Source organism: Callithrix jacchus, chromosome 5, assembly GCF_049354715.1.
Source record: "Callithrix jacchus isolate 240 chromosome 5, calJac240_pri, whole genome shotgun sequence".
In the NCBI taxonomy this organism is placed as follows: domain Eukaryota; kingdom Metazoa; phylum Chordata; class Mammalia; order Primates; family Cebidae; genus Callithrix; species Callithrix jacchus.
Genome location: NC_133506.1, coordinates 41,828,285 through 41,850,112, shown reverse-complemented (window position 1 = coordinate 41,850,112; position 21,828 = coordinate 41,828,285). Strand labels below are relative to the sequence as shown.

General features: G+C 46.2%; 1 protein-coding gene across 2 annotated transcripts in view; it reads left to right on the top strand.

The window, feature by feature from the left end:
* Positions 1-21,828, top strand: part of SLC13A3 (solute carrier family 13 member 3) — an 85,302-nt gene that overhangs the window by 27,260 nt on the left and 36,214 nt on the right. The window contains exons 2-4 of one of the 2 annotated variants that reach the window (XM_008996057.5): positions 5,974-6,239; positions 8,984-9,147; positions 19,907-19,973. In XM_008996057.5, coding sequence (XP_008994305.3) covers positions 5,974-6,239; positions 8,984-9,147; positions 19,907-19,973 — 497 coding nt within the window. The remainder of the gene's footprint in view (positions 1-5,973; positions 6,240-8,983; positions 9,148-19,906; positions 19,974-21,828) is intronic. The other variant, XM_035298779.3, reaches the window with a different exon arrangement.

The window sequence follows — 21,828 nt, the reverse complement described above, 5'->3', positions numbered from 1 at the left end:
AAAACAGAGCCAGAACTAGAAGGACAGGGTTCCTGTGAATGAGGGATTGGGAGGAAACAAGATGGTTATTACGAGTATACCTTATGGGAGACAATGAGGCAGAGATGGGGAGTGATGGAGAAGCAGGAATGGCAAGGACAAGCCAGGGAGCTTGAGAGACGTACTCTTCATCTAGAAATGTGAGAGATTTTCAGGCACATTAGAGAACAGAGAAGAGGTGGGCATTTGACAAGAACACTCACCAATTATGCATAAATACAAAGTGATAAAGAAAAAACTCTGATCAGACCACCACCTGGGTTCAAATCCTGACTGCCTCCGCAGCTGGTGGGCAAGTTACCTGACTTTTCTTGTTTGCCTCAATTGTCCCATATGTTAATACATATAAGAGCTAATGTTATATGTATTAACTCATTTAATGCCCCGAACAACCTTTTCAGAGAGGCATCTTTTTTTCTTTTTGAACCAAGGTCTCGCTATATCACCCAGGTTGGTCTTGAATTCTTGGGCTGAAGTGAACCTTCTATCTCAGCCTCCCAAGTAGCTGGGATGACAGACATACACCAACACATCTGGCTTCAGGGAAACACACACACACACACACACACACACGCACACACGCACAACACACACCAATTCCTGTTGAGTTAGAGGAGCAAATTTGCAAGGATCCCCTACGGCTCCAGAAATCCACCCTCATATTTTAAAGTACAATCGGCAAATAAATTCTCAAGTGCCTGCTGGACAAAGGGGAGGCTCTGACCTTAGGAATCAGCAAAAGCTTTTATTCTCTAAGATTTTGTTTAAATAGCTCTTTCTAAGATAAGTGTTCCCTGCTATCTCCCTTTGTCCTCTAAGTTAAGTTAATTACTTTCCCCTAGGTGTCCCTAGCTTACTTATAACCACAGCTACAACAGGACTTGTTGGTCCCATTGTAGTTATTTAAGTCTGCATCCACCTGCCTGATCCCTAGACTCCGAGCTCCTCGAGGGCAGATGTTCACTTACTCATCTCTACCTCCCGAACTTCCAGCATGGTGGCCAGCAAAGAGTCAGGGTCACAACCCATTTATTCATTCACTCATTCCACACTCTCTGATACCAGCCCCCTCAATGTGTTGAGCACTGTGCCAAGTGCTGGGGACACAGACGTGAACAAGACAAAAGCAACGGGGTCCCTCTTCTCAGGGAACTTTCATTGTAGTCGAGGAGACATAGAGTCAGTAAATCATTTCGAATGGATGAACCTTTGCAGGTTACAATTTGGCAGCATTTCCACCCTGTTTTCCAGGGAGCATACATTGTGGAGGATTTTAAGAAATATTTCAATCTGTGGTCAAACGTATTTTGGAAACTTTGGGTTACACAAAGTCAAATAAATGTGTGTACTGCATGATTTGTCAGCCCTTTCAGTGTACTATTTATGGATTTTTAGGGGAGTGGTAGGGAGAACAGTTCCTGAAAAACTGATTTGGTTTTAGAATCCTTTCTTGTAAAGATACCATGTGACCTTGGATGTGATGTGCTGGGAAGTTCCACAAAGACATTGCCTGAGACCTCCTGGGTGGCCCCTAGCAGCTGACTCAGCTGCCGGTTATTCTATCAGTGCAGAATGTACTCAATATATTTTTCTGGATTTGGAGTCACAGCTTCTTCTATTCCAGAGCCATCTATAAGATGAGAGAAGTTCAAATAGTTCACAAAAAAATGGAATTAAAAGACAAAAATAAAAATATAAACTTTGTTTCTCAACATAAGCTCCATCAAGTTGTAGACACTTTTGTAATGATGATACCAGCTATTTAGTCCATCCTTTATTTATTTATTTATTTTTTGAGACAGAGTCTCACTCCTTCACCAGGCGCCAAGCTGGAGTGCAGTGGCGTGACCTTGGCTCACTGCAGCCTCTGCCTCCCTGGTTCAAGCAATTCTCCTGCCTCAGCCTCCCGAATAGCTGGGACTACAGGCATATGCCACCACACCCAGCTATTTTTTTTTGTATTTTTAGTAGAGATGGGATCTCACCATGTTGGCCAGGATGGTCTCAATCCCTTGACCTCATGATCCACCCACCTTGGCCTCCCAAAGTGCTGGGATTACAGGGGTGAGCCACCACGCCCAGCTAGTCCATCCTTAAAGAACTAACAGTCTGGGGAATTTAACCATTTCAATGCCATATGTTTTTGCATTGTTAAGAAAATGGGTCCTCTTTAAAGATTAGAAAAGATAAAGAAGTCAGAAGAAGCCAAATCAGGACCATAAGACAGATGCTTAATGATTTCCCATTAAAACTCTCACAAAATTGCCCTTGTTTGATGAGAGGAAGGAGCAGGCACATTGCCGTGGTGAAGGACTGGGAAGCTTTCCCTGGCATTTTTCTGCTAAAGCTTTGGCTAACCCTCATGAAACTCTCACAATGAGCAGATGCTATCGTTCTTTGGCCCTCCGGAAAATCAACAAGCAAAATGCCTTAAGTATCCTCCCAAAAATGTTGCCATGAATTTTGCTCTTGACTAGTTCACTTTTGCCGTGACTAGATCACTTCCAACTCTTGATGGCCATTGCTTTGGTTGTGCTTTGCCTTCAGGATCTTACTGGCCAAGCCATGTTTCATCTCCTGTTACAATTCTTAGAAGAAATGCTTCAGGATCTTGATCCCATTTATTTAAAATTTCTGTTGAAAGTTCTGCTCTTGTCTGCAACTGATTTGAGTGCCTACTATGTGCCTGGCACTGTTCTTGGCACTGAAAACAGGATCCCTGCCCTCCTAGAGCTTGCATTCTAATAGAAGAGAAAACATATAGAGCTTAACCGGTTACACAAAAGAACATGAAGCAGGATAAGGGGCTGGAGACAGGGCGTCATACTGCTTCTGTACCAGGAGCCAAGACTTGAGAGGAAAGGTGGCTCCATCTCTCCAAAGCTGTGTGTCTTCAGGAAGGCCCTTTTGCCTCTTTGAGCTGAGGAAACCAATTGTCCCCAGCTGATACTCAGGTTCCCAGCCTAAGAAGGCCAAGGTGGCCTTGGTCAGGTCTGAAGCCTTGGGTCCACTGGCTCCCCAGGCAGTGACTAAAACTCTGTAGGCAGAATGTTGGGATTCCAGGAGCTTCTCTGAACAGGGTGCTGTTTATTGTGCCACTGCTTCCCCACATCCTTATTTGCTGTGCTGGGAATACCTGGGACAGGCCCATCCTCTGTTTGTCTCTGTGGAATTCTGGGATGATGGCCGTTGGCTCTGAGCACTCATTGAAGATTTTCCACAAAAGAGCCTCTGCTTCTTGTGGGGGGAGTTTTGGGGTTCTGGAAACAACTCTGACATTCACCTGCTGACTCTCTCTTCCCCTCTCTGGTCCCAGTCACCACATCTGTAGAGCCAGGGAAATGAGAGGGGCTTGGTGATGATCTGATGATCTGCCATTGAATTCCCAAATCGCGGAGGCTTAGGGACTGCCAGGTAGGAAGAGGGAGAGAACAGAGAGGCCCATGGACAGCTCCTCATCCCATTTCTCCAGAAAAGTGCCTTTTTTTTCTGATTTTTACATTCAAGGTTTGTCCGTTTCATATATTGTGATCCAACATACGATTTTGCTTGAACAAAGGGCTAGGGGTTGTAAGTATTTATAGACTCTGGTCTTGTGATTCTCAAAGACATCTTACCTCTGAGATGCAGGGATATGCCTGATTTGGGAAACTGAAAGAATGATGACAGATCAAAACTTAGGATTTTTTAGTTGTGGCATTTGATTCTGTATTATTGCTTTTGCATTTAACCTTTAACGTGTGTGTCCAGTAACCTGGGTTCTTGGGATATTCATTTCCAAGTTGAGTTAATTTGTTTTACAGTTGTTCTTCTCTGGGCTCCAACAAATACATTTTACGTATTCTGAAGGATAACTTTGTATTAACTCTGACAGCTTATTTAATTTTTTTCTCTAAAACAATATATCTTAGGTCAATAGGAAAATAGGAGGTGCTGTACAGAAATTCCCTCTGCGGGAGACTTGTGCACCTCTGTAAATTTCATGAGTCAATGTGAGCACTGATACAAAAGCTAAGGTACTTGGGAATCTGGACATTTTCCACTGTAGGGTGTGTTGAGCAGAGTCTCGGGATGTGTTTTTCAAGGTATAGAAACTGGTGACAGTGTGTCTCCCCATCTCAGTAAATGACAACCCTACCTTCCCACTGCTGAGACCAACAACTTTGGAATTGCCCTTGGCTTCTCTCTTTCCCTCACATATCACAACAGATCTATCAGCCAGGCTGTCAGACGTGACCTTGGAAATAGATCGAGAATTCAACGACTTCTCACTACCTACCCCACAATGTACGCTAGTGGCCAGTGTCTTTCGCTTGGATTGTTGCCATAGCTGTCTGATGGGTCTCTGTGGTCCCTCCCTGGCCTCCCTGTAAGAAGGATTAACTAATCATACGTCTCCCACGTAACTTGATTATCTGGGAGACGTATGATTAGTCCTGCCCTGTTTCGCTGAGTATATGTTCTATGAGGGTGCCTCTTAGGATGGTGCTCTGTTTGATGTCCTGTGAACATGGAATAAAGTCAACAAAACTTATTATGAATAGGAAGTAAGAGCCATAATATGGCTCCAGACAGGACCAAATCCAAGAAGAAGTTCATGTTTCCTAGAACATGCAAGATCGTTGCCTTGAGAGGACATAAGAGAGCAAGAGCAAGGCAGGAATAGTTTCATTCCACCAGTGCCCATGCAAATAATAGGACATTAGGTATTATGAATCCTGTAGGACAGGGATACATCAGATGTGAAGTCATTGTCATTATCACTGTCATTGTGAGAACAGGTGTGTAGTTCGACAGGTTTTGATAAATGTGTACACCAATGTAGGTCTAGAACATTCCCTTCAGCCCAAAAGGTTCCTCTGTGCTCCTCTGCAACCCCTACCTACACCCCCACAACATAGACCTTCCACCCTAGCCCTGGCAACCACTGATCAGATTTAATTTTGTCTGCCTTTTATTGATTCTAATATTCAGCTTAGAACAGCAGCAGGGCACTTATGTAAAGGTCTGGCTGTGGAGGTAGATTGCCTTGGTCTACCCTGTCTGTGCAGCCTTGCTAATGACCTTCTTGCATCTCAGTTTTCTAATCCATCCAATGGGGATAATGATATACCTACTTCCCCAGGATTTTGTTAGGAATAAATAGCATCTGGCACTTAATGGCCCAACAGATATCAGCTATTGTTATTGTTTGTGGAGTATGCGTTTTGTGTTGGGCATTGTGCTAAGTACTGCGTAAGGATGTGGGAGTTGCTCCCTGTGCCCTCTCCACGTCCCCACTGGTGCTCACCATTCTCACACACACCAGCAGCTTCTTACTGCATCTGAGATGCTCTGAGGGAACATTTCCTCTGGCTGCAGGAGCGTGCTCAGGCTGCACATAAGGAGGCCGGAAGTACTCAAAGTTAATCATACGTCTCCCACATCACTTGATACCTACCTCATCCAATGATGGCCAGGAGTTGGCAGATAAATGCTCCAACTTCCTTGCCTCCAGTTGAGACAACTCTAAGGCATGGTCTGCCCTGTCCCCCAGGGTTCCCCATCAGAATTGAGCTCCAGGTGTCCACAGTGGTGACCTTCTTACGGGACACTCTCTGAATAGGGTTCCTGCTGTTTCACTTCCCCACTGTCCTTCCAGAACCTCCAGGGATCCCCTATCAAGTAAACTATTTTCATTCTCATCTTTATCTCGAAGACAATAGTGTATTTCATTTATTTCTCAAACAGCCCTATGTGGTGGACCAAAATAGCTTCCTCATTATATAGGTGAGCAAAACGAGTTTTAGAAAAAGATGATACCACCTGCTTAAGGTCAATGCCTTAGGCACACACACCTGCTCCACTGCTGCCCTGAGAAGGCCCCGCCCCGGGCCTCCTTCCGGGTCTCCCCCGCGCCGCACTGACCCTCTGAGCATGCGTCTCCTCCTGCAGGAAGGCCGCTGCCTCTTTATCATCCTGCTCATGGCGGTGTACTGGTGCACGGAGGCCCTGCCGCTCTCGGTGACAGCGCTGCTGCCCATCGTCCTCTTCCCCTTCATGGGCATCTTGCCTTCCAACAAGGTCTGCCCCCAGTACTTCCTCGACACCAACTTCCTCTTCCTCAGCGGCCTGATCATGGCTAGCGCCATTGAGGAGTGGAACCTGCACCGGCGAATCGCCCTCAAGATCCTGATGCTCGTTGGAGTCCAGCCGGCCAGGTAAGTACAGGTAACAAGTCCAGCCTACAGTGGGGAGGCGGAGGGACCGCCGCTCTGAAGCCTATACCTGCTTTTCTTGGTTTACTCGTCCAGGCCAAAAAACTCATCAGTTCCTACCATTCATTCCTCAGCTATTCAGCAAGCACCCGCTGCATGCTAGACACAGCACTAGGACCATCATGGGGAGCTTTTCTCAGAGGTACAGAAGAATTACCTGGGGAGAGGGTTGAGATCCTGACCCCCAGGCCCCACCCCCCGGGATTCCAGTCCCTTAGTTTTGGAGGGGGCTACACTGAGAGTATGACCCGGACTGCTCAGGGCTGAATCCCAGATGACCTGCTCTGAAAAATGACTTAACGTCTGTCTGCCTATGAATAGTAATGTAGTGGCACCCGCCTCATAGATCATAGTGAGGATTAGATGAGTGAATGCAGGTAAATCCCCTAGACTTGGGCAGGCGATGCTGGCTGTTAGCATTCTTATTTGCTATTTACCTGCCTAGGTAATGAAGGTCAGATGGGAGTTGAAGGTGGGGGAGGCGAAGGAGGAGGGAAGATGGCATTGGAGGGAAAGGGAGGTAGGGTCCAATCCTAGAGAGCCTCGGGCCCTCTGGCTAGGATTTAGGCTTTTATTCTTAGAGGATTGGGTGGCCTTTAAAATAGGGGTGTTATTTTCATCTTAATTTTTGTTCCATGAACCCCGTTGGCATTTGGTGAATCTCAAGGATCTTCCCAGAATAACGTTTTTAAATGCATAAAGCACATCAGAGTTTGAAAAAACAACTACAGCAAAATGCAATTACCTATTTTTTTTAAAACCCAGACACCTGTGCCCTGGTGCCATAGGAACTGCTTAATTAACACAGCAAATGGCAAGACCCAGCAGTGGGCCTAATCACACCCATGATGTTGAGCAGCTTTGAGTGCAGATGATATTTCAGGCCATCTGCAATTATTATAATGTGACATAAAAATGTCAGGGATCTTGCCGGGTGCAGTGGCTCACGCCCTGTAATCCCAGCTCTTTGGGAGGCCAAGGCAAGCAAATCATTGAGGTCAGGAGTTCAAGACCAGCCTGGCCAACATGGCAAAACACCCGTCTCTACTAAAAATACAAAAAATTAGCTGGACGTTGTGGTGCTGCTTGCAATCCCAGCTACTCAAAAGGCTGAGGTGGGTGGATCGCTTGACCCCAGGAGGCGGAGATTGCAGTGAGCCAAGATCACACCACTGCACTCCAACCTCAGTGACAGTGAGACCTTGTCTTAAAAAAAAAAAAAAAAAGAAACAAAGAAAAGGAAAGACAAAAAAAAGAGAAAACATCAGAGTTTTTTTGGGTGTGACAGAGCCTCAGGCACTGCTCATACACCTGAACTTTGTTGCCTATTTATCACTGAAGGAAATGCTTAATTTGATTAGATGTTAGCAAAATGAAGATACACATTTTCTCCCAATCTAGTTCTGAATTATATACATAGACTTATTGTTATAAACCTGTGCTTTAAAGGGTTCTTAAGCCAGGGAGGGATATAGCCAGATCTGCTTTTTTAAAGATTCCTTTTAGCTACTTAGCAGAGATCAGTTGGGAGGGGTGTGAGAAGCTGATACATCCCAGTTAGAAAACCACTTAGGGTGTCCTGACAAGAGACAGTAGCAGTTTGGACTAAGAGGAGGTAGTGGAGATGGACAGATTGGATATATTTGCTCTTTGGGTGATAAAATCAACACAGGGGAGGGCATAGGATAAGAAGGCTCTGCATGACTCCTAAGTTTCTAGCATCTTCTCTGTGCCAACCACTCTGCTAGACTCTGTAGCTGTGCCTCCTCCTGGAGGAGCTGCCAGTCCTGTAGGACAGACTCCATCTATGGAACTGATTCCAATGCCAAGTGGAATTTGATCTCCAAGGGCACACCATGGTGTGAGAGCCCGCATGAGAGGTAGGGGAAATAGGGGGAGACTTCCTGGAGGAGGTCATGACATTTGAGCTTAACTTTGAAGAATGAGTAGGGCTGCTCTTAAACATATTCTAAAGTTACAGTAATGAAAAAAGAGTAAGACAAGTCTGGAAACAGATTTTTAAAACACAGAATAAATCTAAAGGACATCCAAATCAGTAGGGAAGGATTCTCCAATAAATGGTGGGAGTTGGGATAATTGGTTTATTCCATGAAAAAAAATCTCTTTACATCTTACTTTGTACTATGCATCTAAGTAAATTTCAGGTGGATTCAGAGTTCAATATAAAGAAAAAAAAAAATCCCGAGGCTTAGATTCTGTTGGTGGGAATGGACCAACTAGAAGCAGGGAGGCAGGAGAGTTAAAGTGCGTTGGATGCTACTGAGAAGTTCAGCAGAATCTCAGCAGCGGGTGGCTGGAAAGAGTGGGAGGGGAAAAGGGGGAGGAAGCTAGGAAGGCCATGAGAGAAACATGGTGGAATGTCTTGGTTCCCAGGCAACTTTATTCTGAAATGGGTGTCATGGAGGATTTGGGGGCAAGAAAGAGAAAACATCAGGCTAGGGATGTCTTTAGAACCTGGGCACCTGTGGACAGTTCACTTAAACACATTAAACCCCAGTTTTCTTAGATCTGAAATAAACCTGGTGAGTGGATTTGGTTTCTGCTTGGAGTCTCAAGCTTCCATCTGTAAAATGCATGATTGGATTCCTCAGAGGTGGCAAACTGGGACCAGAGGATCTCCTGGGCCCTGGCCTCTGGATTTGCCTATAATGCCATCTGTTCTGCAGGCTCATCCTGGGGATGATGGTGACCACCTCATTCCTGTCCATGTGGCTGAGCAACACCGCCTCCACTGCCATGATGCTTCCCATTGCCAATGCCATCCTGAAAAGCCTCTTCGGCCAGAAGGAGGTTCAAAAGGACCCCAGCCAGGAGAGTGGAGAGAACACAGGTGAGGCTGTGCGAAGGGATTGGGGCCAACTCCAACAGGGTTTGGAAGTGGGAGTGGAATGTTCAAAGGGAAGGCCAAGGGCATGCACACTTATTGAGTACCTACTGTGTGTCAGGTGTTTTAATTATGATAAGGACTGACAATTAGATAAAAAATCATGTACCTTGTTTTGTAAAAAAGTTTGTACTTATTAAGCACATACTATATACTGAGCACTGAGTTAATCTCTTTACATACGTTATCTCGCTTAATTCTCAAAACAGCTCTATAAAGTAGGCACTATAATTAAACTGTGCTTTACAGCATTCAAAGAAATGCTCAGCATCACCAGTACTCAGAGAAATGCGAACTGAAACAATGACATTTTCATCAATGAGGCAGGCAGAAATAAGAAAGCTGGTGAATCCCCATGTTGGCAGAAATGGGAACCACAGGAACTCTTGTGCACTGATAGAAAGAGTGTAGACTGGGTTAGCATTTCTTAAGGATCTTCTGTATGGATTTAATCACATTAAATGTGTTTATACTCTGTAACGCACAGTTTTGCTCCCAGACACCAAAGGAATTCTCCCATAGGTCCAGGAGGGAACACACACGGTGATATTCACTGTAGCATCCTCTGTGGTGTGGGGAGTTGGTGGCTACATGGGCTTCATCACTAGTACAAGCAAAGGCAATCCTCAAATCCATTGAGGATTATGCTGCTTTTAAAAGAGAGGGCCAGGTATGGTGGCTCACACCTGTAATCCTAGTGCTCTGGGAGGCCAAGGCAGGTGGATCATGAGGTCAGGAGTTCAAGACCAGCCTGGCCAGCATGGTAAAAACCCTGTTTCTACTAAAATTATAAAAATTAGCTGGACATGGCACATGCCTGCAATCCCAGCTACTCAGGAGGCTGAGGCAGGAGAATTGCTTGAACTGGGACCTGGCATGTGGAGGTTGCAGTGAGCCAAGATCACACAGCCTGGGCTACAGAGCTAGACTCCATCTCAAAAATGCATAAATAAATACCATTAAATAAAAAAGAAAAGAAAAGGAAAATAATTAGTGAACTATATAGTTCTATAAATAGATCTCATAGAGCAGTTATGATTGGGGATAAAAACCAGAATGAGATCTAGAACACAACTTCAATACATAAGCTGAAAATACACATGAATAGCAAAACGTTTTATAAGAAATCTGTAATGAAAAGCTACACATTAAACATATTGGAACAGTTGCTATAGAAAGGGTGAAATTGGGATATGGGGAGAGAAAGGACTAAAAATACCCAATCAATTATAGAAAAGAGAAGGTATATGCAGTAAATAGTGATAACGTACTATGAACAGAGGGATTGGGTTCCCTCAATCCTCTGAAATTTTGTTCTTAACAAAACAAAACATACACAGCCATTGTATTTTTAGATGACTACATCCAGGCTCTGAGAGGGTGATGATTTTCCCAAGTCATATAGTCAAGTTAAAGAAGCTCAGGATCAAGTCAGAGGCACAAGGATGTCATGACTTTTCATTGGCGACTCTGTGGTTCCCTTGGTCTTACGGTTGCAAAGTAGCTGCCACATCACGTCACTTTAAAATATCTTACCTTTAATTTCTGTAACTGTCTTCTGAAAGGAAGCTTTGAATTGGTACATATGTGGGCAGAAATGGCTGGTTTAACCCCAGCATCGATTCTTCCTTTGTTCTGTTAGGAAAGGCTGAATCCCCCAGCTTCCCTTGTGATTAGATGTGGTCAGGTGACTAAGTCTGGGTCAATGGCATATGAGTGGAAATGATGTGTGCAATTTCTGGGTTCTGCCCTTCCTGCTGGATGGAATGTGAATATGATGGCACCTGGGACCCAAAGGCAGAAGCCGCATCTTGAGAGACAGATGGCAGATCTGCCCCATGGCCTTGTATCATTTACCCCAAGGAACACAACAAGCATTATCCATGAAACCATAGGTTTGGGTGCTAGTTCCAGTTCTTCAAATAGGAATTAAATTAAATATATATCTGTTAAAATTTAAGTGTTGATCCATGAACCATCGAAGCTCATCTCACTGACAGTCCCATGAGTATTTCGCTGTCGTACACGAAGGGGCCCTGCTTATTTTATTTTCACCTCAGTCCTGAACACTGGAATTGATTATATGTACTTTGCAGATGAAGTTTGGAGAGGTGAGATGATGTGTCAGAATCATAGCATTGATCCAGTAGCAGAGCCAGCTCTACGCAAGGGCAGAGTCTTCCACGAGGAAGGGAGGAGAAGCTTTATGACATGGATTAACAAACTTTCTCTATAAATGACCAAATAGTAAATACTGCAGGCTTTGTGAGCCGCTCTGTTGCAACCACTCAACTCTGCCCTTGCAGAGAGAAAGCAGCCACAGACAAAACAAACGAGCAGGCGTGGCGATGTGCCAATACAATTTTATTTACAGGTGCTGAAATTAAAATTTTATATAATTTTCACATCAGGAAATATTCTTCTATAGATTTTTTCCAACCATTTCAAAATGTAAAAGCCATTCCTAGTTGGCAGGTCACACAAGAACGGGTGGTGGGCTGGATTCGGGGTGCATATTGTAGGTCGCTGACCCCTGCTGTACAATATTGGCTTTCTTGATTTTCAGACTGTTTCCCCTAAGAGAATGGCCTGACGGTCACCTTGAGGTGGCAGCAAGCACCTGGGCCTCTGCCCTTTCCCCCATTTCAACCCTCATTAGACTCACTTTATCCATTTTGTACACTGGACTTTCTTTCTTTTTTTAAAGATGGGGTTTCACCGTGATGGCCAGGTTGGTCTTGACACTGGACTTTCAAGCAATAATAACCAGTGTTTACTGTGCACTTAGTTTATGCACAGACTCTAAGGTGAGCCTTGTGTCTGAATGAGATGGAGCAAGCATAGACCTCATTTAGGGAAATTGAACTGAGGAAAGAATTAAAAAGAGTACCCGCCCATCCCCGGTTACCCAGTTTCCAAACAGTGGCTCTGGTATTTTGAATCCAGGCTGGCTGACTTCAGAGCCTGCACTCTCAGGCTCCATTATTCTGCCTCCCACATGAGACTTTGAAAGTGGCCAAGAAAATTACTGAAAGCCAAGTCCCTCATTATGAAGATGAAAAATCTGAGACTCAGGAAGGGGAAGGGACTTGCCCAAGGCCACACACAGTGGTGGCCATGCAGTGAAGTCCAGAGTCTTTCCCCGCATGCTGCAGGATGTCGGGAGGGAGGGGACCCTGGTGGCTGGGATAGATACCTACCTTTACAGGCCGTGGGATCAGGGAGCAGGAATTGTTAATGATCAACCCCTAAGACCTAAAACAAGGCTAATTCCAATAGAAAGAGAGCTCTTCACTTTCACCAGTTCTGAGTTTTGACCAGGTGGCAGGAGGTGAGGACAGGGGTGGAGGGAGTAGAGATTCTGCCAGTGGACTAGGAGAGGGACCAGGAAATTCCTAGGGGCTTTAGGTTTGTAAGGACACCTGTAGCAGCAGCAGCAACCGTAATTATAATGTGAGCAAGGCTCTCATGTTCTGAGCAACCACCACATGCCAGATACTGTGCTAATTTTTGTGTGTGCGTGATGGAGTCTTACTCTGTCCCCCGGGCTGGAGTGCAGTGGCACGATCTCGGCTCACTGCAACCTCTGTCTCCTGGGTTCAAGCGATTTTCCTGCCTCAGCCTCCTGAGTAGCTGGGATTACAGGTGCATGCCACCATGCCCAGCTGATTTTTCGTAGTTTTAGTAGAGACAGGATTTCACTGTGTCAGCCAAGATGGTCTCGATCTCCTGACCTTGTGATCTACCCACCTCTGCCTCCTAAAGTGCTGGGATTACAGGTGTGAGCCACCATGCCTGGCCTGTGCTAATTTTTTTTATACTCACTAGTTCATCTAATCTTTATAATTGCCCTAGGAGGTAATAATGCTCATTATATAAAGAGACTGAGGCTCAGAGAGGCAAAATGATTTGCCCAAACTAACGTGGTGATTTGCTGAGTTCCATCTGAATCCAGAATCTATGCTTCTAAGCACCTTGCCGTGGGGCCTGGTACAGAGAAGGCAGAACCTAGGGCAGTGTGGGACTATCCAGATAAGACTCCAGAGGTCCTCAGCCTTGGAGGGCAGTGCTGCTGCCTTTCTCTGGTTCCTTTACCCAGTTCTGTGCCCTGCACTGCCTAAGGCACCCAGGGGCCATGTGAGCGATGGCTTCGCCAGTGTCCGCCTGCATGGATGCGCTCCTTAGATCCTCCACCACCCTGTGGGAGGCACTATTAGCATGTCCATTTTACAGAGGAGGAAACTGAAGCTCAAAGGCGCGATTGGCCCAGTGTCCCTTGGCCAGTAAAAGGCCCACATGGATTTTGTTTTTGTGTTTTAGAACAGGGTCTTGTTCTGTCTCCCAGGCTGGAGTGCAGTGGTGTAAGTAGCTTACTGCAGCCTCAAACCCCTGGTTCAAGTGATCCCTAGCCACAGCCTCCCAAAGCACTGGGGTTACAGGTGTGAACCACCATGTCTGGCCCTCCACCTGGCTTTTGAGTCTAAACACTTTCACCTCCTTTCTGTATCCATAGAAAGCTAGCTTGCCGTCTGCATAGTTCTTTTATAGAAAGGCCCAGGATGCCACCCTTCACAACACAAGGATGTTTTACGTTGGGTGAAGCGTTGTCCTCCTTCAGTCTTCATCCATAATGCTAACCCACCTCCTGCGACTTTCCTCATCTATAAAACAAGAACACTGACTCTTACATGAGTAAGGAGAGCCAGGTACATAGGAAGTGGTTAATATGTGGCAGTTGTATTAAAAACGACCTCTGAGACTTCCAGGAATGGGAGGCACAGGTAATAAGACCTTCTACCTTGATACCCATCGACATTGCCACTCCTACTTGAGCGGGATTTATTCACTTCCTGGTTTACAATCTGTTTCCTCCATGGACTCTAAGCTCCATGAGGGGTGTATCAATCTTTATCATTGTTGTGAATCTTCACTGGTGCGGTCTTGTTCACCTAAGACACTGTTGGTACATAGTAGATGTTAAATAAATGTGTAGAATTAATGAATATGCAAATAGGCCATATAACTAACTGTTCTATGCCTCAGTTTCCTCAAACCTAAAACAGGGATAATAATCCTCACTCCCTAGGCTGGCATGAGTGCTAAATGGATGAATGGACATAAATCTGCTTAACTTGGGGCTTTTGACCTTCCCTGGAGTGCTTTTTACCTGACACAAAAACTCTTTTCTGAGGGCCTTCTTCATGTCAGACTTAAGAACACCTTGGTCATACCGGGGAGGCTAGATCAGAGTTAGCAATTTCACATGAGACCTGCTGAGTGCCAAGTGGGTGCCTTGGCGATGGACCGAGGTTCAGGGGTAGGGGATCCAAAGTTCTAGATATAAGCCTGACTCTGCCACTGACTCACTGGGTCCTCTTGATCCCAACTTTAGCCCACCTCTCTGGGCCTCAGTTTCCCCTGTTGGAAAGAGGAAGGTAATCAACATTGTGGAGCTCTCTGAGGCTGCTTGGAGACAGCTGTAAGGTTATAAATGTGAAAGTTCTCAGTCCCGTGGCCTGACACAGACTCATGGATTGGTATGATTTGAATAACACTTTACAGAAGAATCAAGATTCTAACCAAATGGTGATTTCTGGACCCAGAGAAGTCTCTCTGGGGACTTAGCCTTATTGGCCTGTTTCCACGTGGTCTCTTGGGCCACTGAGATCACAGGAAGTACAGGGGCGGATCCTGGGTAAATGCCTAAGAGCTCAGCTCAGCATCAGGCTTTCCAACTTCATCTTCATGACTTCATCATCATCAGAAAATAACACCTGTCATTAACTTTTTTCACGTTACCAATCTCTGTAAGGAAAGAGCAAAACTGCTTCCTTCCTGATCTTATATGATGAAGCTAATTACCGTTTAGAGTTCTGCATGTATGAATACCCTCCACTACCTTATTTATACCACATACAATCTCTTATCATGGCTCTTCCAACTCAGATGCAGAGCAAAGGGGGCCAGGTGGGGGCTGTGGCCACTGCTGAGCTCAGTTTCCCTGTCTGTAACCTCAGACAAGTTGCTGTTCACCCCAGCTGCATAAAGGAATCACCTGCACAGTGCCCAGGTGGGAAGATGAAAGAGTGAGTTAGAGATGGTAGGGGCTGGGGGTCACCAAGTCAGAGTTTTTCCTGTCTGGCCATCCCCCGGGGAGCAACTTTGCCCTCCACCTTAGTGTGTTATTAATAGCCCCTTGCTTCCTACTTCAGTGCCCTGGACCCTGGCCTCGTGCATGGCGTGTGGACCTGTTCCCGTCACTCATGCCCAGGGGCCCTCATCCGTATGGCCCAGAGCAGCTGACTCGACTTTCACCCTTAGACCCCTGTAGGTGACCAACAAGACCAGCCCCAGTCACAGGAAAAATGACACGGCCAACCACCGTGGAATCTGGTACTAATGGTGTACCACCAGAGCAGCCCAGGGTGGGGAAGGGACTTCCCCAAGCTGCTGGGTGAGACAAGGAATGTCCACATGGCTGAGTGTGTGGCCTGACATCCATGTGAAGGAAAATCCCATGTAAAAAAGAAAAAAAAATGAAACTTGTTTTGTGTCCTGCATAGGTTCCTTGAAGAGCATCAGTGGCCTTCACCAAAGACCCGAGGAACACACTAGTCGTGAAACAAGCTGAGTTATCATTTATGGCAGCAGGGAGGGGGCGCACATGCCATGAGCCACCCTGAGTGTCTCAGGATGGGGATGTTAAAAGGAACTCAAGGCAGGATCTGGGCTGGAGGTTGGGCACTGTGGGAGATCAGAGGCAATTCTGAGCTGGATAAGGAAGGAGCAGTGGCTCATTTAGCAAGAGAGAGGGGTGCCCGGAATTTTGACGGTGGTGCTACGACCTTGCTTGTGACTTTGTCTGAGGTCAGTGTTCTGTTAGACTGTGGAAGTCTAACAGGAGAACAAAGTAACCTGGCTCTGAGAGTCAGACTCATTCCCGGTGCCAGGGGCTCTGTTTTTTTCTTTCTCAAGGGTAACCCACATTTACTGAACCTTTGCTAGCACTCAGCTTCCTGTTAAATCAATCAATCCTTCCTTCCTTCCCTCCCTCCTTTCTTTTTCTTTCTTTTTCCTCTCCTTCCCTTCCCTCTCTTCCTCCCTTCCCTCCCTTCCTTCTTTCCTTCCTTTTTCCTTCCCTTTCCTCCCTCCTTCCTTCCTCCCTCCCTCCTTCCTTCCTTCCTCCCTCCCTCCTTCCTTCCTTCCTCCCTCCCTTCCTTCTTTCCTTCCTTTTTCCGTTCTTTCCCTCCCTCCCTCCCTTCTTCCCTCCCTCCTTCCTTCCATCCTTCCTTCCTTCCTTTCTCTCTCTCTTCCTTTCTTTTTTTTTTTGAGACAGGGTCTTGCTCTGTCACTTAGGGTAGAGTGCAGTGGCTTGATCACCACTCACTGAAGCCTCAACCTCCCTATCTCAACCAGTCTCCCACCTCAGCCTCTCGAGTAGCTGGGACTACCCAGACCTATTAAATTCTTTATATCAAGATTGACAAACCATGACCCTCCACATCCAGCCTACTGCTTATTTTTTATGCAGCCTGGGAGCTAAGAATGTTTTCATATTTTTAAATGGTTGAAATAAATCATAAGAAGAAAAATATTTCGTGACATATGAAAAATTATATGAAATTTAAATTTCAGGCCAGGGGTGGTAGCTCATGTCTGTAATCCCAGCACTTTAGAAGCTAAGATGAGAGGATCACTTGAGCCTCAGATTTAGAGACCAGCCTTGGAAACATAGACTTCCTCTCTACAGAAAAATGCAGCAGTTAGCCGGGCATGGTGGCACATACCTGTGGTCCCAGATACTTGGGAGACTGAGGTGGGAGGATCACCTGAGTCCGGGATGTCGAGGCTGTTGTGAGCTGTGATTGTGCCACCACACTCCAGCCTGGGCAACAGAGTGAGACCCTGTCTCAAAAAAAAAAAATTTTATGTCCCCCAAATAAAAGTTTGGCCAAACCCAAGCACTGATGTGTTGTCTGTGGCTGATTTGCTGCTCCCATGGCAGAGATGTATTGTTACAGCAGAGACCTGATGGCCCCCAAAACCTAAAATGTTTATTGTCTGGCTTTTTACAGAAGAAGTTTGCTCATCCCTAGTTTTAGTAGGTTAATTTTTTTTTTTTTTTTTTTTTTTTTGAGACGGAGTTTTGCTCTTGTCCCCCAGGCTAGAGTGCAAAGGCACAATCCCAGGTCACTGCAACCTCTGCTTCCTGAGTTCAAACAATTCTCCGGCTTCAGCCTCCTGAGTAGCTGGGATTATAGGCATGCACCACCATGCGCAGTTAATTTTGTATTTTTAGTAGAGATGGGATTTCTCCATGTTGGTCAGTTAGGGCTCAAACTCCCAACCTCAGGTGATCCACCCGCCTCGGCCTCCCAGAGTGCTGGGATTACAGGCGTGAGCCACCTCGCCGGCAGCAGGTTAACTCTTTAATCCTCTTGATGATCCTAGCACTGTTACTTCCATTTTATGAATTAAAGAACTGAGGTATAGGGAGATTAAGAGATAGACCCTAACCAGGGTTTCTCAACTTCATTATCAGTGGCATTTGGGTGGGATGAGTCTTTGCTGGGGTGGGCTGACCTATATATTGCAGGCCTCTAACTGATAGATGCCAGTAGTACTTTGCCCTTCCACCCAAGCTGTGATAACCAAAAATGCCCCCGGACACTGCTCAACATCCCTTGGGTACAGAATTGGCCCTCACTGGGAGCCACTGGCCTAAAGTCACATAGTCAGTGACGGAGCTAGGATTTGAACCCAAGGCCTATGTGTCTGGTCACCAGCCACACACCCAACTCACAGGGGTGGGTTATTTTACTCTTGGTCGTGGTTCCAGCTGCAGGAATATTTAATTCATTCTAATTGTCTTGTCTCCAAAGCACTGTCAAAGGCTGCTGGGGAGTCTGGTCCATCAAGCAGAGGAATAACTTTATCATTTTTGTGTATTTGCTTTAAGAGACAAGGTCTTTCTCTGTTGCCCAAGCAGTGGCCTGATTATGTGGCATGATTATACCTCACTGCAGCCTCCAACTCCTGGCCTCAACTGACCCTCCCACCTCAACCTCTGGAGTAGTTGGGACTATAAGCATGCACCACTACACCCAGCTAATTTTTTAAAAAAATCTTTTAGAGATGGGATCTAGCTACATGGCTCAGGCTGGTTTCAATCTCCTGGGCTCAAGCAATCCTCCTACCTCAGCCTCCTAAGTAGCTGAGATTATAGGCGTGAACCACCATACTTGACCAGAGAAAGAACTTTAAAGATGAAGTCAGCTCCTGTCCTGAGCCTCCTCTGCTCAAATGCTACCCTAGCTCCTACCTGACTCAGAGGAGAAGCCACAGTTCTTCCTGTGAGCCCTGAGACTCCTGCATGACCCCACCTACTTTACCACCTCCACCCCCTGCCACTTCTCTTACCCTGCCTGCTCTTACTCTTCTCCTCCCTCAGGCCCCTGCAGTCCCACTGGCCTCCCTTCTGCTTCCTGACACTGGGTGTGCTCCCCCCAAGGCCTTTGTACCTGTTCTTTCTTGCCCCAGATGTTTGCATGGCTCACCACCTCACTTTCAGGTCTTGGTTTGGAGTCAAATTCCCCTCTTTGGCAGACTTTCTTTGAGCCTCGAAGAAGGCGCCTCACCTCAGGATGCCTGGCCCCTTCCCTGCCTTGTTTTTTTGCATGGCACGCACCTTCCCTTGACATGCTGCATATGTAACTTAGTCATGTGTGGCCTGTCTCCCCCACCAGAAGGTCAGTTCCACGGGGACTTGGACTTTCATCTCTTGTTGCTCAGTACCAGGCACATGGCAGGTGCTCCACAGTGATTTGCTGGTGGATTAATTGGCTAGGGTTCAAGTGCCCAACTTGTGGCTCTGGGTTCCAAGTTGCACCAAGCTCTTATCTCAAAAGAAGAACTGAAACACATGCACTACTTATTCACAGAGTATCCCAAGAACATAGTCAATAGCACATGGTAGGTGCTCAATAAACACTTTTTGGATGAATGAATGAATGGATAAGTGGGGTCGCCCAAGCCATTGCTGATTCAGAACTGACGTTTCACAACTTTGACAATAGCTACTCAGGTAAGCCTAGGCTTGAGTTATAGATTGTCAAGCAGCCTTGCCCCTAAACCCCTGCTAACCCCCTGCCACCAGGCCTGGGCGCATCTTCACAGATGGATGGTAGCACAGGGGGACAGAATGCTGACTGACGTGTCTTTTTAATTTTCTTTCTTTCTTTCTTTTTTCATTTGTTTCTTTCTTTTTCTCTCTTTCCTTCCTTTCTTCTTTCTTTTTCTCTCTCTCTCACTTTCTTTCTCTTTCTTTTTCTCCCTCCCTTTCTTTCTCTTTTTTTCTTTCTCTCTTTCCTTCCTTTCTTCCTCCTTTTTCTCTTCCTTTCCCTTCCTCTTCTTGTACTTTCTTTCCTTTCTTTCTCTCTCTTTCCCTCCCTCCCTCCCTTCTTTCCTTCCTTCCTCCCTCCCTCCCTCCCTCCTCCCTCCCCGACCTTCCTCTCTCTCTCCCTCCCTCCCTCCCTCTCTCCCTCCCTCCCTCCCTCTTTTCTTTCCTCTCTGTCTTTGTCTTTTGATTCTATGAATAGTATAGGTTCCTAGGCAAAAAAGCATTCTTGACTGACTACACAAGTCTTGGGACACTCCTGTCCCATTCGCTACATTACACTAAAGACATCATGCTCTTTCCTCCTAGCTGCTGTGCGGAGAAACGGCCTACACACTGTGCCCATGGAGATGCAGTTTCTCGCCAGCACAGAAGAGTAAGTTATTGGTGAAATTCGTAGAGGAGCCAGTGCTTGATTCAAGGAGTCAATGAACAAGAATTCAATGCTGCAAACCATTTTCCTCCCATCCCTGAATTTTTCTCCAAAAGACCTAATGCCTAAGTTTTCACCATTCATCTCTGTGGCTTAAACTGAACCTCAACAGCCTCCTTTTAAAAAAATGTGACATGGAAAGGGTAGGGCAGTACATTAAATCCCTAAAGGTCTGGTGAAGTTGAATATCACAGGTACTTTCCTCTTGAAAGAAGGGACCCAGAAGAGCAAGACAGCACCAACTGATGACAATCAAGGAGGAGAGGGGAGCAGGCAGGGTTAGGAGTCCACACAGACAAAACACCCTGTAAGACAATAACAGCCCTTCACCCTTGCATGACTTAGAAAGCATCTTCACATTGATGTCGAAATCGCATTTAGTCTAGTGTATCCTTTGCATTATGGCAGTGTGGTTAAGATCATGGGATCTGCCGTCACAAACACCTGACTTGGAACTCTGGCTCTGCTGCACACTGGCTGTGTGAGATAATGTAGATACAGCAGGTTGGCTGGACCATACACGCCCAGATGTTAGCACTTGTTATTACGGCACTGTGATCTCAATTTAACAATGATGACACAGCAGGGAGTCAAGTGATCTGCTCAGGCAGTGCTGGGCGTTGATCTGGTCTATTTCATTCATTCAGCAAATAGTTATTGAGAGCTTATGATAAACCAGGCACTATTCTAGGGATGGAGATACAGCAAGGGACAGGCAGAAATTCCAGCCCTTTTGGGCTTAGATTCTAGTGCCAAGAAATGGATAAATGGATAATCCATGGAGTGTCATGTGGTTGATAAGCTTCGGAGGGAGAGCAAAGCAGGAAAGAGGGTAGGGGAGGCGAGCTGGTAATTGGGAAGGGGCAGTTTGAATATGTGTGGTCAGGGAAGGCCTCACAAGGAGGTCATGCTTGAGCAAATCCCTGCAAGAGGTGGGGAGTCTTGGGAGTAACCATGGGAAGAGTGTTCTCAGCATGTGGACCATCATGTGCAAAGCTCCTGAGAGGTCAAAGAGCAGCCAGGAAGCCAGTGTGGCTGGAGCTGAGTGAGGGAGAGAGCACATGGTAGGAGGCTGGGTCAGAGAGTTTTCTTGGGTGGGGAGAGAGTGATGGTGGAGGACAGAGCACGTGGGACCTCATGAGCCATGGCTATAGCCTTGACTTTGAATGAGATGGGGGCTGATGGAGTTTTTAGCAGGGGAGGTGCATGACCTTGTGCTTGTTTCATCCCACAGCCTGTGCTCCTTCTTGGCACCATGTTTGGGGGCTTTGAGTCCACCTTTGAGACATGGGTTGTATGATTGGTTTAGCCACTCATGACCATGTAGCCTGGAAATATGTTTTAAACATCTGCCTGTGCAGTGCTTGCAGTGGGTCTATTGGGAAACCCAGTCCTCACTCTCTGGAAGTCTATGTTGGATGCAAACCCCTTCCCCTCTCTGGGCCTCAATTTCCTCACCTGAACAAAAAAGTGGTCAGTCTAGATAAACCCTAGGGCCTTTTCTGCTTTTTCTCTTTTTGATACTTAGAATGGTTGGGGTGCCCAGGTCTGAGGGAGGCCACAGTTCTGGACCGGGCGTGCCTCCCCTGAGAAGTCAGACCATGATGGTAGTTTCCACCTGCTTCTGGTCTTTGCCTTCCTGTCATACAGGAAATCAGCTACTCAGACCCCAGCTCATGTCCCCATCGTCCTCTGAGGAAGGAGTCCCTTATGTAGTGATTCAGGCCAGAGAATATTTGAATTATCATTCCTTCTTTAAGGAAATAATTTTCATTTTAGTTTCTACTTTAATTTTTAA